At 37.9% G+C, this 19,022-nt stretch overlaps 1 protein-coding gene and 1 pseudogene across 1 annotated transcript; both read left to right on the top strand.

The window, feature by feature from the left end:
* The first annotated feature begins 205 nt into the window (after window positions 1-205).
* On the top strand, window positions 206-8,384 carry LOC124091143 (RNA-binding protein 4-like; annotated as a pseudogene).
* A 9,314-nt stretch (window positions 8,385-17,698) lies between these two features.
* On the top strand, window positions 17,699-18,649 carry LOC124091142 (olfactory receptor 52A5-like). Its single transcript, XM_046442113.1, has one exon. It carries the CDS (start codon window positions 17,699-17,701, stop codon window positions 18,647-18,649), a length of 951 nt encoding a protein of 316 aa, XP_046298069.1.
* The last annotated feature ends 373 nt before the right edge of the window (window positions 18,650-19,022 follow it).

The raw sequence follows: 19,022 nt of genomic DNA, 5'->3' as shown, positions 1-19,022 counted from the left end.
AAAGCTACAGTACACAACCAACGGGCAAACAGAAATGGGTTGAAGCAATAAAAAGAGGATTCCAGCAGAACTTAAACAAATCAACTTCATAAAAATGTAACTTTAATAGGAAACTAAAAAACAACAACTAAAAACAGCTTTTGAGCTTTTTGTCTGAAGCATCCACACCACGAGGAAGATGCCCTGCTGATTTCCGTGCCGCTGTATGGAGATGGTGAAGCTGTTTATTTGAAACCGAGGCCATAGAGCAAAAGATCTGTGCCGCAGTCTGGCTGGGCACAAAATCACGAGCCACTCAAGCAGGAACAAAGTTTATTTTTTGAAACTGCCGCCAATGTCCGGTACCCCCCGGGAAGAATTTTTTCCACACACATGGCCTGGCCTCCTCCCGGTCCCGCAGAGAGAGCTCCTCCTCTGGAACTCCCTCCTACTGTACTTCCCCAACCAATGGGAACTCTCCAGGAGTCCCGTAGCCGGTCTAGGTGAACAGCAGGAGTCCAATATCCATATGAATGCAAATCTTAACATAATCATATCATCTCAATGGCTAGCTGGCGTCACCTTTAGACCAAAAATGCCATGCATCATATACTTGGCTCTTAGCATCTCCCCCCTTCTGTTTAAGTAACAAGCAATCTGGCTAGGGACCGTGCCTGTTAGGTTTGTCCAATTCAACATATGGTTCTTACCCGTCATCGGAAAACTGACTTTTAGGCGTCAGCCTCCTGTCTTAGGTTGATACCACTGCAATTGGATCATACCCGTCACTGACTACCAGTCCAGCATATAGCCATACTTGTGGATAGGCCTATGTACCAGTGGGGGGGTGAGGTTCTTTGCCTCACCTCTGTTGGCCTCCAAATTTGGTGGCCAGTGGGGGGGTGAGGTTCTTTACCTCACCTCTGTTGGCCCCTAAAATTAGACCATCACTAGTAGAAGGGAGGAGGATACAGAAATGTCATGACACCAAGTCAATTAACGGCTCCTAGGAAAAATTGCATCACTGGTGACACATCAGCAAAGATACACTAGCACTACCATAATTTGCTGCATCAACAAATAGATCACAAAGCATACAAGTGATACATAGTCCAGGCAAGTTCTGTAAGCAGTTCAAAGCAGAGGAATCTATCAATATGTCCATATCCTCCCCAAATAAAGCATACAAGTGATACATAGTCCAGGCAAGTTTTGTAAGCAGTTCAAAGCAGAGGAATCTATCAATATGTCCATATCCTTCCAAAATAAATCGACTCATTGATTGAGCATTACTTGTTGAGTTATAAATCATTGATGTATCAGTTTACATGGTTTGTTGTGATAACTCTCAAAGAAGTTGTAGTTTGGTTTTATCTTTGTCTTCACCGGCACTGGGATGAAAATAGGAATTTTGACAATGATGCTAAAAAAAAAATATGTAACATTTCAACAGGTACTAAGAAAACAATATTTAGAACAATTTACATTATCCTGAACAGAATTATTAAATATAATGAAAAGGAAAGGTGAAAGTAAACAAACAGATCTGTTAACCTTCTATTTGTTCATATATTAAAACAATCCTCAACAGCTGTTTACCCAAATTAAATTAAACTATTAAAATCACATGAATAATAAAAAAAAAATTTTTTTTTTTTGGATCCATGTGCATGAGCGCTCCTCATATGTGATATATGGACATACGCACATACAGACATACAACACAAAACAGAAGTGTGCACACGTAACATATAACACATAAGACAATAGTAAAGGCCTTGTAGGTTTACCTAGGTGAAATCTCCATTGCAATGTTCAAAAACTCCACAGTCAAAAAATAAAACTGATCAGAAAAAAACATTAACCCAGGTCTGTATGAGCTCAAAAATAAAATAGAACTTTATGATGTGGGAAAAAGCAATAATAAAATAGATATTGAAAAAGCATCCTGGTTAATCACTGTCGCAGATGTAAGAATAGCCAAGCTGGAGATCTGGATATCAGCTGTTATGGATTTGAGTCGAATCATCTTCCTTTTGGTCTGTAGAAATTGTTTTAGTTAGTCTCTCTGGAATCCAAATCAGCTGCTGTTCTTCCTGTGGAAAAACACAAACAGAGCCCCGACTCCAGACTATCACTGGGTCAGGACCTTTCCATTGTCCTGTTAGAATATCTTTCCAAAGTACCTTAGGCTTATGTACATTTTTTGGATACAAATGTCTTTCCGCAGCACTAAGCCCTGATGAATCCAAATTTAAAAAGTTTAGAGTAAAAAGGGTTATTTTAAGTTTATCTTTGGGGGATATATACCCCTTTTCAATTCCTTCCTTTTGTTTTAATAAGTACATTTTAATAGTTTGATGAGCTCTTTCAACTATGCCTTGTCCTTGTGGATTGTATGGAATTCCTGTTATGTGAGTAATGCCAAATGATGAGCAAAATTGTTTAAAAGAGGTGGACGCATAACCAGGACCATTATCGGTTTTTAACTGTTTTGGAATGCCCACAGTGGCAAAATTTTGTAAGCAATGAGCTATAACATCTTTAGTTTTTTCTCCGGCATGAAGGGAGCCCATCAGAAATCCGGAAGAAGTATCAACTGTAACTTGTAAATATTTTAATTTTCCAAATTCTGGCAAGTGTGTGACGTCTATCTGCCAAATATGGTTAGGTATCAGTCCTCTAGGATTGACTCCAAGATTAACTTGTGGTAAAAATGTCACACAATTTTGACATTGTTTTATTATATGTCGGACTTGTTCTTTAGTTATTTTAAAACGCTTTTGTAAAGTATTAGCATTGACATGGAACCTTTTATGAAAATTTATAGCTTCTTCTATTGTGGAGAAACTATGTATGTCATGTGTAGATTTATCTGCTAACTCATTGCCCAAACTAAGGGCTCCAGGCAATCCTGTATGTGCCCTGATATGTCCTATAAAGAATGGATCTTTTCTGTCCCAGATTAGACTTTGTATAGTGGAAAACAAAGAGAAAACAGTAGAAGAAGGGGAAATCCTACCAGCATCTTCAAGGGATACTATAGCATTAACTACATACTGACTATCAGAAAATAAATTAAATACAGAATCTTTAAACATCATAAAAGCTTGTAATACTGCATTAAGCTCTACCTTTTGAGCTGATTGTTTGGGTACTAAAAATGTAAAAGTTTGATCAGGGGTAACTACTGCTGCTGTACCATTATTTGACCCATCAGTGAATATATTTGGAGCATTCATGATAGGGGTTTTTTTTGTCATCTTTGGAAAAACTACAGGATGTTTAGACCAAAAAGACAACAAAGGATTAGATGGTAAGTGATTATCAAATGAAACATTAGATTTACACATGATTGTTGCCCAAGTATTTAACTCATTAGCTAACTCATCAATTTGATCTATAGTATATGGAGTAATAATTTTATTGGGAGAAATCCCAAACACTCCCTTGGCTGCTTTTATTCCTTTGAGTATTAATTGTCCTACAGCCTCAGGATACCTAGTAAGAATAGTGTTAGGAGAATAAGATAAATGTATCCACAATAATGGACCTTCTTGCCAGAATACTCCTGTAGGAATATTTTTTGTTGGCAGCACAATAAATAATAAAGGCAAACTTATATCAATTCTATCCAAATGCATATTTTCCATTTATGTTTCAATGATTTTTAATGCCTTTCTTGCTTCAGGCGTCAACATGAGGGGTGAATTTGGATCTGATGGACCTTTTAGAATATCAAATAAAGGTCCCAACTCTCCTGTTGGTATGCCTAGATAAGGCCTTATCCAATTTATGTCTCCTAATAACTTTTGAAAGTCGTTAAGTGATTTGAGTTGATCTACTCGTATTTGAATTTTGGGTGGACGGACCATGGTTGAGGATAATAAAACCCCTAAATAATTAATTGGAAGATTTAATTGTACTTTATCTATTGCTATCTCTAGATTATAATTTTTTAATAAATTTGTAAGTGTGGCATAACATTCTAGCAATGTGTCTTTATCTTTATGTGCCAATAACACATCATCCGTATAGTGAAATATTTGTAGTTCAGGATTTTGATTTCTAAGTGGCTGGATTGCTTTGTTAACATAAATTTGACACATAGTTGGACTATTAGCCATCCCTTGAGGGAGTACTTTCCATTCATATCTCTGATGAGGACCTTCATGATTTAGTGCAGGGATAGTAAATGCAAAATGTGGACTATCCTCGGGATGAATTGGAATTGAAAAAAAAACAATCTTTAATATCTATAGCTAAAACATACCAGGTTTTTGGTAAAGCAGACAATTGGGGAATCCCTGATTGAGCAGGTCCCATAATAACCATCTCATTATTAATGGCTCTTAAATCTTGCAATAATCTCCATTTACCAGATTTCTTTTTAATGACAAAAATGGGAGTATTATGGGGAGATACGGAAGGTTGTATATGTCCCTCCGCTAATTGTTGTTTGACCAGGTCATGGGCTATTTGTATCTTTTCTTTAGTCAGGGGCCACTGAGGAACCCACACTGGTCTTTCTGATTTCCAAATAATTTTGATTGTCTCAGTGGCCCTTTCTGAAAACCCAATCCATGTCTATTTGTTTCTTGATCTATTTGAATTGGTGCTGTCATACCTTGTTCTTGTTCTCTTAATCTTTCTTCTTTCCTAAAGCCTTGTCTAGCCCTAGTAGTGGGCGCATTAGGATTGATGTTATTTGTTAATGTCAAACCTAATTGATCTAGGACATCTCGTCCCCATAAATTTATAGGAAGATGATCCAATACATAGGGCTGTATAGTTCCTTCACATCCTTCAGGATCCTTCCAATCTAATACCATTGCACTTCTATGGGGATTAGTTGCCACTCCTAGGCCTCGAAGCGTTTGAGTGGCTTGTTGTAATGGCCAGTGTTTTGGCCATTCTTGACGAGATATTATGCTAAGGTCAGCACCTGTGTCCAGTAGCCCAATAAAGTCATGTCCTTGAATATTTAGTTTTAGCATGGGACAAGAATCTAGATTTAAAGACAGCATAGCCCAATCTACACCTGTGGAGCCTAATCCCTTGGAACCTCTTTCTACAGTACGACTGGAAAATTTATCATGTAGGCTGGGTATTATTAATAACTGTGCTATTCTATCTCCTGGTGAAATTACTGATATACCTCTTGGAGAACTAGCTATAATTTTTATTTCACCCTCATAATCGGGATCAATTACCCCAGGACTTATCATAAGTCCTTTTAGTGTTGAAGAACTGCGTCCCAATAATAAGCCTACTGTTCCTTGGGGAAGAGGTCCTTTTACTCCTGTGGGAATGATTTGAACTCCCATCTCTGGAGTTAGTACTGCTCTGGCAGAGGTGCAGATGTCCAACCCTGCGCTCCCTCTAGTTTGTCTGATGAGGGATTTAATGGATAATGCATCCTGGGCACTACCTTGATGGTGCTGCTGGGTTCCTCCATTGCCCCGTATATTTGTGGTTTTGGGCCCCGGAGCATTGGGCCCTCCAGTCCGTTTTTTGGCAATGGAGCCTGATGTCTTTCTCCACGATATCGTGGGTAAACACTTGGTCCTTGTCTGGTTTTTGATAACAGAATACCCTCTATGGTGGTTTGAGAACGGCATTCATTAGCCCAATGTTTCCCTCTACGGCATCATGGGCAAATACCCGGTATTCTATTCCTTTGATACCTAGCCTTGTTAAACCCTCCTCCTATGGGTCAACTCCTTTTAAAATGTCCTGTTTGATCACAATTATAGCATGTTTTTGGCCTGGCATCTAAAGCCTGTTGTACTGCTGCTAAGACTTGCCCTTGTTCATTAATGTCTCTACATAATTTAATATATGTGTTTAAATCTTCATGTTTCCATGGTCTGATGACCTCTCTGCAGCAACGATTTGCTTGGTCATAAGCCAGTTGTTTTATAAATGGCATTGCCTGTTCTGTATCTCCAAATACTCTAGATGCTGTCTGAATAAGCCTATCTACAAATTCAGCGTAAGGTTCATTAGCTCCTTGTATTACCTTAGATAATTGTCCTTGTAAATCTCCATGCCCCTGTAAAGTTTTCCATGCCCTAACTGCGTCTGCAGCAATTTGTGCGTATACGCCAGGATCATATTCAATTTGTTGCCGTTGACCCTCATAAGGTCCTTTTCCTAATAACATCTCTAGATTTCTTTGAGGGTAACCGGCTGTTGCATTTCGCCTAGCTGTCTCCATGCAAAATTCCTCATTGGCAACCTTCCATAACAAATATTGTCCTCCATTTAGCACAGATCGACACATGTTAGCCCAATCTGCTGGCGTCATGTCTAAATTGGTAATGGATTCGACCATGCTCACAGTGAAGGGTGCTTGCGGCCCGTAGGTTGTTACAGCCTCCTTTAATTGCTTCACTGTTTTGAAATCTAAAGCACGGTGAATTCGTTGCCCTCCTGCCTGCTCAAGTACAGGGCATGCTAATCTTTGGGGTCCTGCCTCAGGATTCCGTCCATCAACTACGGGAGTTGAGGGCCCCTCAGCTGTAGATGGAGCTGTTGGTTGAATTACTCCCTCTGGTGATAGAATGGGGTTAGTAGCAGCCTCCTGTTGTAATTCCCCGCCTGATGGTTGTTTTTCCTCTAAGCTTTCTTTCTTCAAATCTTCCTCTGTCTGACTAGCTTGAGAGACCTTCTCCTTCGCTTGACCTAACATGTTTTCTACCATAGTCTGGACCTCTAACAATTTACTTAACAGTCTTTCGGTTTGTTTTTTACTAGTTTCTAATCTACTATAAAGGTAACGCAACCCAATAAGATAGCATAAAACAAAACCGAAACAGAATGAAACAAAAACCGAACAAAGAATAGTTGTATCAATTTTCTCTTTCTCAGGGCTGAACAACTTCAAACCTTGAGCCAACCATTTTTCCCAGTTTGCCTGAGAAAATTCTAGGGATAGGCAGCTTGAAACAAAAACAAGATAAATCAAAACGAGAACACATTGTTTTTTGAAATGGTCACCCATTTTGTTGCCTTCCCTCAGGGGCAAGCAATTTTACTCACCTCCAAGCTTCAGGCATTCCCCGTGCGGGCCGCCAGTTGCCGCAGTCTGGCTGGGCACAAAATCACGAGCCACTCAAGCAGGAACAAAGTTTATTTTTTGAAACTGCCGCCAATGTCCGGTACCCCCCGGGAAGAATTTTTTCCACACACACGGCCTCCTCCTGGTCCCACAGAGAGAGCTCCTCCTCCGGAACTCCCTCCTACTGTACTTCCCCAACCAATGGGAACTCTCCAGGAGTCCTGTAGCCAGTCTAGGTGAACAGCAGGAGTCCAGTATCCATATGAATGCAAATCTTAACATAATCATATCATCTTAATGGCTAGCTGGTGTCACCTTTCGACCAAAAATGCCATGCATCATATACTTGGCTCTTAGCAGATCTGCTCATTCTTTGAACAGTATGAGAAGGTGCTGGAATGTGACATCATTAAGAAACATGGCTTTGAGCACAAAACTGCAGCTGAGGATGCCATATGCAACCTGAACCACTACAAGCTTCCTGGGGTGAATAATAATGTAGAATCCAGCAAAAATAAGAGAAAAACCTCAACAAAGTTGCCTGTGGGCAACCTCAGTCCCACCTGCACCAACAAGGAGCTTCAGGCCAAGTTTGAGGAGTATGGTACAGTCATTGAATGTGACATGGTGAAAGATTATACCTTTGTACACATGGAGCAAGGAGAGGATGCAATGGAGGCCACCAGGAGCCATGATAACACAGAGTTCCAAGGTAAACGAATACACGTGCAGTTGTCCACCAGCAGGCTTAGGACTGCGCCAGGGATGGGAGACCAGAGCTGCTGCTATCGTTGTAGGAAAGATGGACACTGGTACAAAGAGTGTCCAGTCGTTCGGGCAACGTGGCAGATTCGATCTAGGAATATAATGAGCCCTATGGAGCAGTGCGTATGCTTTACACCATGAGCTACCGGAATTGGCAGTATTACAAGGCTTAGGGAGCGGGGTATGCATACTACAAGCGCTGCCGAGCTGCGGGGTTCTCTGAGACAGTGAGGGCTGCAGTTACCTCTGCGAATAAGCAGACCCTTGCCCCAGCTGCCACACGTTCAGAACACAGCCATGGCCTGTCACCTCATCTCTACCCTATGATAGACACAGGTTGCCGATCTCAGGCGCTGCTGCTGCCACAGCTTCCACTTCACCTTACTGGAAGGATAGAAGCCCCTTGTGTCACTCTACAGCCCAGGTCCTTACTGTTGGAGAGGGCAATGGTTATGGGCATGAGAGTGAGATGTCCCAAGCTTCAGCAGTTGCGCGGAATTCCCTATAAGACATGGCCGGGTATGAGCTGGAGCAGTTTCCAGATCCCGCGTGGGGTACTCAGCCTTTTAAAGCTTGAGGTGGGATGTGTTGGGGCTGAAATTCTGAGCTGCGGTTGTGCATGAAGATACAACCTTCGTGGTACCCGATCTCCGGGACGTTCTCTGCTCTGTGCATCCAGTCCTCAGGAACCATGGACTTTAACTTACCTTGCTAAGTTCAGACCTTCTCCTTTCCTTTCCTCTCTCCTGTCCATTTCCCTTTTCTTCTCCTTGTTCAGTACTTCCTGTAACTTTCCTGTCCTCACTGTATGTAGAAACTGTGGTGGGTGCTATGCTGTCTCCTCCGCACCTCCTGCCTCCAGTGGGTGTTGGATTTGGGAATGACCTCAATGAGAGGGTGACTGCTACTAGGTTTCTTTTGCCCCTAAGGATAGATCTATAGAATTGAATCACTATTTTTTTCTTTCCTGTGAAATAAATGGTTTCTCAACTTAAAAAATAAATAAAATAAAAATTGCTTTTATATAATATTATCATTTAGCTAAACTAAATAGAAGAAAGAATACAGAAATAATGAAAACTTAAACTCTTCACAGCCATGGTTAAAAAAAAATTCTTGGAAAATATATTCATCACACTAAAGAGAACAGTAGAAAAAAAACAACAAACTTGGCAGTTCCAAATGAATTTATAAAAGCAAAAGTTCTGTGAAAATACACTTTAAAGATGAAATGAGGTAAAAAGGCAGAATTGAGAGCAAAAGGGGGAAACTGCAAAATAGTACCACAAATAATAAACAAATATGTTCAAATAATTGACATGACATAATAAACATTTCAAGAAAAAATAACACAATTGTTTAAAAAGAAATGTTATAGAATGTCTAATAATTAGAAAGATAATAATTCATATGTAAGATAATTTGGAGACTCATAATTGGAATAAAGTGTATCTTTACAGTGGAAACAAACAAACAAAAGAGAAACTGTCAGAAACATTTTTTTTCAATATGAAAATATTCTGAACAAGGCATATATTGGTGAAGTTATGAAAGTTCAAAATGAAAGAATGATATAAATATACAGGTAAAGGTTTGATTCCATCAAAAGAAACACATTATATTAAAGTTTCAGAATGTCAGTTCTATATTACAAAAAAAAAGAAAGAAATCTGGGGCAGAAGTTGTGGCTCAGTGATATAGTGCTTGTCTTGCATGTTTGAGGTACTGGGTTTTAATTCTCAGCACCACATAAAGATAAATAAATAAAATAAAGGTATTGGGCCCATATATATATATATATATATATATATATATATATATATATAATCTTTTACTGACAGGTTTAAGGGTTTCTTATCAGAAAAAAATGTTCAAATTCATATATTCAGGGTACTGAAGTTTTTGCATATTGAATTATATAATGTGTGTAATGTGTCCAAACAATTTAGGAATAATGAAAATTTTAGAGGAAAAAAAATCAGAAGCAAAACTCTGTATCACTTGATAGAGTCAGCTTTGAGTCACTGTGACCAAAATATTTGAGAAGAACAACTTAGAGGATGGAAAATTTATTTTGGCTCTTTGTTTCAGATTTGGTCCATGGTGGGACAACTCCAGTGTTCTGGGCCCGAGGTGAGACACAACATTATGGTGGGATGACAGTGTGAAGGGAAATTGCTTAGAACATGGCAATGAGAAAGATAGAGCACAAGGGAAATGGGCCATGAGGCCCATGAATCCTTCCTAGGCATGCCCCAATAACCCACCTCCTCTAACTACTACTCACATGCCTGTAGTTACCATCCAATGAGTACATTCAAGCTAGGTTGGACTGATTATGTTAGTATTATGACAATCCATTCATTTCACCTCGCTGAGTATTCCTGTATTAACACAGGAGCTTCAGAAGGACACCTCATATCCAAATCATAACACTGAGTGATAGACACATGCAGATGTATTATAATATTCTCTTTACACTGACATATGTTCATATTTTCTAAAATAGAAGCTTTAATATAAATAATTAGCAATTAAAGCTTCAACTAAAGAAGATAATCTTGATGTGATGTTTTACTGCCTGTAGAATATTTGAATTTTTATGTGGACCCTACATGTTTTCTAAGCAGATTTGAGGTCACTTTAAAAAAACTCTGAAAGAGCCTTTTTGTCATATTTAACTTAGGACCACAAGATCCACCTTCTTGTTTCCTTTAGAGTTTCAAGTGTCTGTCTTCTAGAAAGCCTGTATCCCCCTCCAGGACTGAAATACTCAATTTGAAGTCCAATTTAGTTTTTGCATGTATATCAAAAGAAAACATGCAGTGTCAATGTGTAACAGAACTGTGATGTGATGATGTCCTAGTCTGTGGTTGAGGAACATTCCTTCTCCTTCTCCATACAGTTAAGGTTCATAAGTTTCCAGGGTTATATATGTTATATTATGATTATATGGTCATATTTTCTACAACAGGATTCCAAGGTTCAGGGTGCATCATAGCCAATTCCCATCCACTCTTCTTGTCATTCTTTGCATGATGACACTCCATGAATTATTATTATTTCAAAGAATTCCACAATTAACATATCTACAGTCAGGCCCTTGTATTTATATTTCTATATCTCACAAAACATGTATCTTTTCTCTTCATAAATTTATTAAACTTCTATAGTAAATCTGTTCAAATTCCATTTCTACTTTCTTTTAATTAAACTTAAGTGTGAATTTTTTTCTCTGAACACCATGGGGAAATATAATTTTCATCTAAAAACTTTCTGTTTTTATTTCCTATTACATTTTGTGAAAGATTATATTTTACTAAGTTGTTTGTGGAAGCTCCTTTTTAAATTTAATATTGGGAGTTTTGAAGACATGTATCATTCATGAAAGTGGTCACATGATTTATAAAAGAGATTATTTATACATTATTCCAATGAGTTTTAAGAAAGTGGTATCTAAGATTATTTTTAACTCTAGCATTCTGTAGCATTATGATTTCTTTATGTTCAAACCTTTTTTGTAGGTGTATTTTCAAGTGTATCTTAAGAATCATTCAACAGATATGTTTATTGGTTATATTACATGTGGAGAATTGTGTATAGACTTGAGAAGCCAATAATGCTTACCCACACATACTTCATGCTTTACCTGAAAAATATTCATCTTATTTTCCCTGAAAATATTTCCCTTTATTCTGGTTCTTTCTGCTTCCTTGGGTGGGTTTTGCACCCTTATTTGAATCATTTACTGTTTTTCCTGGCATAAGTGCTCCTTCAATGGATAATTTCAGGCTACATCACAGTTCCTATATACACAGCTAGATAGAGATACATGCAACCAACTTTTCTAAGCCATATGAACTGACTAAGGCACATAACTGCCTTCAAAGCTTTGCCAGTTTTTTTTTTTTCTGGAGTTGATATAATTTTATATCAAAAGATCTCATCAAAAGGCTTTATGCAAAAGAGAAGGTTTATTAAATAAGGCCAGATACAATGACACAAGACAAAAATTTGCCTGCCATGTGTCATCATTGTGTCTCTCAAACATTTGCATGCCATCCAGTCTTGGTAGCCTATTTCTTGTACTATGCAGAGAACAGGAATCTTCTTTCTCCTTCCTCCTCAAACTAAAAGTGTAAATTCATTTTATTTTATTCTTAATTAATTGTGTAAATTTATTGTGTACAGTGTGATATTTTTATCTATGATTATAGTGTGTAACGGCTGCATTTGAGATACTTAGTGTGTCTATTTCCTCAACTGTTTGGGTAATATCATTTAAATTCTAATCTTAGCATTTTCAAGTGTACAATATATTGTTATTGGCTGCACTCACCATGATGTACCATAGACCTCTCAAAATTATTATTCCTAACTGAAATTTTCTTTTGACCTACATCTCAATCCCCGTACCTACCCAGCCTCTGGTAACCATCATTTTCATCTCTGAGTCTATGAGTTCATTTCCTAAAATCCCTTTTCTAAGGCACAGGTTCTTCTCTCAGCCAAGTAAATTAGAGGATTCAACATTAGGTCTATATTGTAAATATATTGACAAAAAATTTATAAAAGATACATTTCTTCAGGGCAAAATTTTGGACATGGCAAGAACAACTTGGTGAGGGCTGGTTGGATATAGGAAAGAATCATGACACCAGAGTTCAAGTAGAAGAATTTCAGACACTTGAAGGAGATTGGGGCCTGTGGTGCACTTTCTAAGATCAGCCCCTTTCTTGGGCCTAAATAGAATCACTGCTTATTACCCTGGAATTAAATTTTAAAATATTCCTTTTGTTTCTCAGCCAGTAAAAGTCTACATGGGTTAGTCTAAGTATCTCAAGGTGATTCTATTTTCCTTTATGGCTCAGTACTTAAGTGTCATGTTTTGTTTGTTGTCATCATTGAATGTTGTCCAACTTATAAACTTTTGAAAGCAAAGTCATCTTGGTTCTATATTCCAAAGAGATATTCAAGTTTGAGGAAAAAGTTGACAGAGAACCCCTATGAGACAAGGAACTTTTAAGTTCTGAACCATGTTATGCTTTCTTTTTCTTTCTTACCATAGGGAGATGTAAAGGCTCAGAAGCCCCAATCCCACAGGGACACTTTATGGTATAAAACACTAAACTTTCACTGCCTAAAATATCCAAAAGATTCTACTCTATGGGTTCTGCTTATGTTTCAGGGGAGGGTCCCTGGTAAGTTGTGGTGAGCCGCTTCTGCCGTTTCTGCAGATTATGGTCGCCATTACAAGATGACGCTGGCTCCGCTGTGGTCTGTGACAAACAACTCCTTATCTGGGAGAGTTGGCACATGATTTTTCACCACCCTGTACATCACCCTGTGAGAAAGCTCCACGCGGCAGCTTTGCATTGGGGCTTGGGATGCTTTATTAAGGCTGGGAGGGGCATCCGGGAGAGAGAAGAAGAAATATCAAGGGCCTGAATAAACTGCTGAAAGAAGATTCCTGAGTTGCGTCTTCCTTGCAGGCAAGGGGTCGCGACAGTAAGTCTATGGGCTTGAGCTCTTAAGATTCTGCAATGTAAGTGGGGAAGTGGAGGATTTGTTTCCAAAAGAACGCCTACCCCATGTGACCCCATAAAAGGCCAGATGAGGGCAGAATGATAAGAAAGCAGCAGTGTCTAGAGTTGAGAGTTTCAACTCAGAAGGTTTTCATCTCCTAGTAATAAATGCTTTCCAAATATTTCCCAAACAATTAATAAAAATAGGGTGGAAAAATATAATGTTTGACAAGTTGGAGGATCTTAGAGAATTGGATTAATATTTGATTGTAAACTTTGTTTGCTAAAAGGTTGTGAACCTATAGATGCTGAGACTGGAGGGGATTCAGAAGAAGTTTTTGGTGTATCTTCAAATATCTGAGTTGATTCATGGGAAAGAGCGGGTAAGCATCTGTGAGTTAACACCTGGCATTTTATGAAAGAACAGTATATTTATATTTTTTCTATATATTTGAAATGAGTTATCATTTAATTTTCAGCTATCCTGCAATATGGTTCTGTCCTTTTGTCTTATTTTACCAATGGTGACATTGTGGAACTTACTTTCATAACTGGCTTAAGAGCATGAAAGATATTCAGTGGCAGATTCAGGGTTTGAACTGTCTACTCTGGCCTGGATTCTGGACAATTCACTGCTATGATCAATGGAAAATGAATACTAAGTAGGCTTACAACTTTAATGAAAAATTAAGATAGAGGCAGTTTGAGGATGATTATATAAGTATCTATCTGATATTCAGAGCTGTCCCCTGAAATGTGGCAGACTGTCACAGAAAGAATAAAGGAGTATTCTGTCACTGAAGAGCTGAGGCAGAAACCAAATGGTGAACATCACAGATGAGATAGAGAAGAGCTCCTTGATATTGAAGGCCAAGAACATTTTCAGCCTCATCTCTCTCAAATTCTTGTGCATCATGTCAATGAGTTCCATAGATTTGCCTCTTTCACTATTTTCACATCATTTCATGGTATACCATTAGGGATATTACAAATAGCTTTCCACTAAGTTATTCCGACCCAGTATTTTCAAGCTTTCAGTTCATTCACCAAGTTACTACCAGATTGGACTTACAATGGGCAAAACTTTTTCTGAAATACCTGCATAATTTATTTGCTAAATTGGTTACCTCATGTTTGGTTTTCTTCCCTGTTCATTAGCCACAACTCTTATCATTCCTGCTTATTAGCCTCTTTAATGCTGAAATATTGATTGATTGATAATGCCAGCATACATCCCATCTGTGATTTTGAACAATCTATTTTATTTCCTTGGGATTCCCTTCTTTATATATTTGCCTGGCTAATATCTACTGAAGAGTAATCCCCTGGATAGCCAGTTTTATTTGTTCAATTTGATTGAAGGTATATAAGATCAATAATCCTCATTCAACTTAGGGGTCCTCTCTTTCCCAGTGTAAGACCCTTTAACAATGGTCAGCATTCCTCAAGGATACATTCTTCCCCACACATCCAGGGGACATTTGGCAATACCCAAGACATTTTTGACTGTTGCTTCTCATATTCAATGGGTAGGAGACAGGGATCCTGCTAAATCATAAGAATTATAGAGACTATCCACACAACAACAATAAAAAATTATTTGGCCTGAAATGTAGTTAGGCCATCATTGAGAACACCTGCCCTAGAAAATTGACAGTCCTCATGAGATTTGGAAACAAAATTGTAGAGTAGAAAGGTAAGTTAATTTCTTAGCATGATCCTTGGATTTTTGGCTGAAAACATAATTTTCTATTTTATTTACTTGTCATTTTGTTTATTTACTTCATTCTTCTAATTTCTCTCTCCTTCCTTTGATCTCTGTATACATACATAGTCAGAGCTACCTTGTATCTTCACTTTCAGTTATTTTCCAGGTTAATTATCAGTCATGTGGCAATGTAAAATTTCTCAAATTGTCATTCTTGTTTTGGTGGTGGTGGTGGTACTGGGAATGAACTCAGGGGCATTCAATCACTGAGCCACATTTCCGGCCCTATTTTGTATTTTATTTAGAGACAGGATCTCACTGAGTTGTTTAGCGCCTCACTTTTGCTGTGTCTGACTTTGAACTCTTGATTCTCCTGCCTCAGCCTCCCAAGCCTCTGGGATTACAGGTGTGAACCACCACTCCTGTCTCAAATTAAGACTCTGATATAAGCACAATTATAATTTTTAGATGTATCACATATTATTTGCTTATTGTATGATGATATGCTGTAGGATATGTGGTTATTTATCAGATAGGCAGCATGTAATTTACATGTTTTATCCCACTTGTACTGTAAGAACCTTGTCAATTAAGGAAGTAATACAGGAACAGTTTTGTAGTGGGCACATACCATCTAAAACCTTTAGTGTATTTTATATAGTTATAATCTGTTGCATATTTTATAATCCTTTTTAGTGAATTATAATTATAAAACCTCAGAGGATATAAATTTCTCATTTTGTTCGTGCTGAGTAAATATGCCATGGAATTCAGATAAAAAATACCTATAATGATTCTTAGTTCATTAATAGGATAACAGTGCCAATATTATAAGCTAAGGAAAATAAAATAATTTAAAACCTTCAAAGATCTTAAGACAGTAAGTGATAATTGATATATTTTTAATAAATTGTAGATGATACTTTTTGAATTCTAGGTAAGTAGTACAATTTAGTTACTTCTTAAATATAGACCCTATTAATTTGTCTTTATTTCTCCAATGGTTTAAAATAGTAAGACTATAAAGGATACTTAATAAATGTATCTGGATAAAATCATTAGGAAATAAACATCTAATTTGTATTTGATAACATTGTTTTGTGATGTAAGGAAGACCTGGTTGAACATATGATTTTGTATTTGTTAAAAGGAAGAGTTTCTCAATGAGAAGACTCAGAACGGAAAGCTTTGCTCAGGGTTAGAAAGTTTAAAGATAAGGAAGCAGCAAATGCTCCTCTAGTTGACCTGGGGTTATAGTTGTCCTATAATTTCTGAGATTCATTTTCAGTTAATCAGGGGAGTGGATGAAGCCACAAGAAACACCCCTGTGAAATGATGGAGAAGGCATGGTTTCAGGCCACCCTTACTCTCCCTATCAATTTTATACTTTACTTAAATTCTGTTAGAAAATGAGTTTTGCAAATATAAAAAGAAATGCATTGTGTAGATTTAACATTTTACACATTATGAGGTGAAATTATTTTTTGAAGGAGAGATAAATACAGATTGCAAACAGGCAGGGAAATGACTTTGAGCTTTGGAAGATGTAAGGCAAAACCCCTCTATGCTGAAGCAAATCCCTTGGTAACCAAGATAGAGGCTCTGGATGTCTGCAGTGTTATGGGTGGAGGTGACCAGTGAAGGGCAGAGACAGAACAGGATGGAGAGAGTCCTATGGAAAACAATGGGGAGAAGAAAATTTTAATCTCTATGGAAATTGTAGTTTGGAGGGATAGAAATTTACTAAGCTGTAAAGAAAACAAAATACTTTTTATAGATCATTCCATATTATGTCAAATGGTTAAAGAGAAATAGCTGTTAATTCTTAGAAAAGTATGATTATTGCTGAGAGAGAGCAAGAGAAGCAGAGAACATGAGTTGGCACTGATGTTAAATACAAGTGATGTGCACAGAGCAGATCATGGAAGGTGACAAGAAGCACTGAGTGAAAGTGTCTCTGAACTAAAATGTAATGGATTCATTTTCTCAGAGGACAATTAGAATAAGGTGAAAAATAAATGGTTGTATTTGGGAACATTGGAACTTAGAGAAATGAGTTTGAATGTATTTTGAGAAAGTAGATGAGAAAAGAGTCTGACTATGAAGAGGCTAACCTGAGGAATCCAGCTAAAAAGCTGCAAAACTGGAAAATATTCCTGGAAAATGTATGATCTGATTTTGAGTAACCTGATCCATCACCACTAGACCACTGGATTCTTTATGTCAAGTATCGGTAGCATAGTTCTTAAAATACTTTTTTTTTTTTTTGCTCTAATACGAATAGGCAAGTCACAGAAAAAAACATAACATGATGAGTAGCAAACATAGCTAAAGGTAATCCTTCTGGTTCAGTAGTCATAGAACAGAAAGTAGCCACACAGTAAATTATTTAATTTTGCTCATTCAATTTTGCTCATCATGGCTTAGAGAAACATGTATCATGATAGTTGGTTTCTCAATGACTTTATAAAAGGAGATTGAAAAAACACAGAAAGGTCTTGTTGGGATGAAAGAGATAAGATCATATTCCTAATCTATCTATAGTATATTTTTCTAAGGTAAATTATTTTTTCTTATTTTCCGTTCATCCAGTCTTGAGATGGATTAGAAGATGAAACAGCAGCACCACCATGTGGCTCTTCTGACCAAGAAGTCACCATGCTCACATTCAATGGCTCCTTCTTCATGCCTTCTGTTTTTACACTAGTTGGGATTCCTGGCCTGGAGCCAGTGCAGTGCTGGATTGGGATTCCATTCTGCGCCATGTACGTCATCGCTGTGATTGGGAATTCCCTCATTTTGGTTATCATCAAAAAAGAAAACAGCCTCCACATACCCATGTACATATTTTTGGCCATGTTGGCAGCCACAGACATGGCACTTAGCACCTGTATTCTTCCCAAAATGTTAGGTATCTTCTGGTTTCATTGGCCAGAGATCTCTTTTGATGCCTGCCTGCTGCAAATGTGGCTTATTCACTCATTCCAGGCAACTGAATCAGGCGTCCTGCTGGCAATGGCCCTGGATCGCTATGTGGCCATCTGTAACCCCTTGAGACATGCTACTGTCTTCTCCCAGAAACTCTTGACTCATCTTGGAGTGGGAGTAACAATGAGGTCTGCCATTCTCGTGTTACCAACGCTGCTGCTTATCAAATGCCGACTTAAACTCTACCAAACTACAGTTATTTCCCACTCTTATTGTGAGCACATGGCCATTGTGAAGCTGGCTGCTGAAGACATCAGAGTCAACAAGATATATGGCCTATTTGTTGCCTTTGCCATCCTAGGATTTGACATAATCTTTATTACCATGTCCTATGTTCGAATCTTTGTCACTGTCTTCCAGTTGTCCCAGAAGGAGGCCCGAGTCAAGGCCTTCAATACCTGCGTAGCTCACATCTGTGTCTTCCTACCATTCTATCTCCTGGCCTTCTTCTCTTTCTTTACGCACAGGTTTGGTTCTCACATACCACCCTATGTTCATATCCTCTTGTCAAATCTTTACCTGTTAGTCCCACCCTTTCTCAACCCTATTGTCTACCCAGTTAAGACCAAAGAAATCCGCAGACATGCCTGGAAAATATTTGTCTCCTCCCCAAATTCTTGATTGCTACTGACTCCCTGAGTAGAAATTTAGGCTGGTTTTAAGTAACAACTTTACTGAGAAAAAAGTTTATGTCTTCCACAAGTATGTGTATGTGGAAAAAGCTTTAAATCTCAGATGCTCATAATTTAAGAAGGTATTCAATTGATTGGCTAATACCTAAGGAAAAAAAAGTGTCTCTTTTGTTAAGATTTCCATTAACCTAATTTAGTCTTATGATTATATACTATCCATTAACACTCAAAGCTTCTTCTCTGGTACCACTTAGACCTCTATAGAAAACAAAATTTCAAAAAACAGCACTTGATTCTAAATAATTTTGAGGATTAGCTACACATGAGTATTCTTAAATTACTGACCTAAACCACACCTTTAA

This window comes from Marmota monax, unplaced genomic scaffold, assembly GCF_021218885.2.
Source record: "Marmota monax isolate L192 unplaced genomic scaffold, Marmota_monax_Labrador192_F-V1.1 WCK01_AAM20220418_F8-fsc00068, whole genome shotgun sequence".
Taxonomy (NCBI): Eukaryota; Metazoa; Chordata; class Mammalia; order Rodentia; family Sciuridae; genus Marmota; species Marmota monax.
The sequence above is the reverse complement of the archived record's forward strand: the minus strand, read 5'-3'. Positions and strand labels throughout refer to the sequence as shown.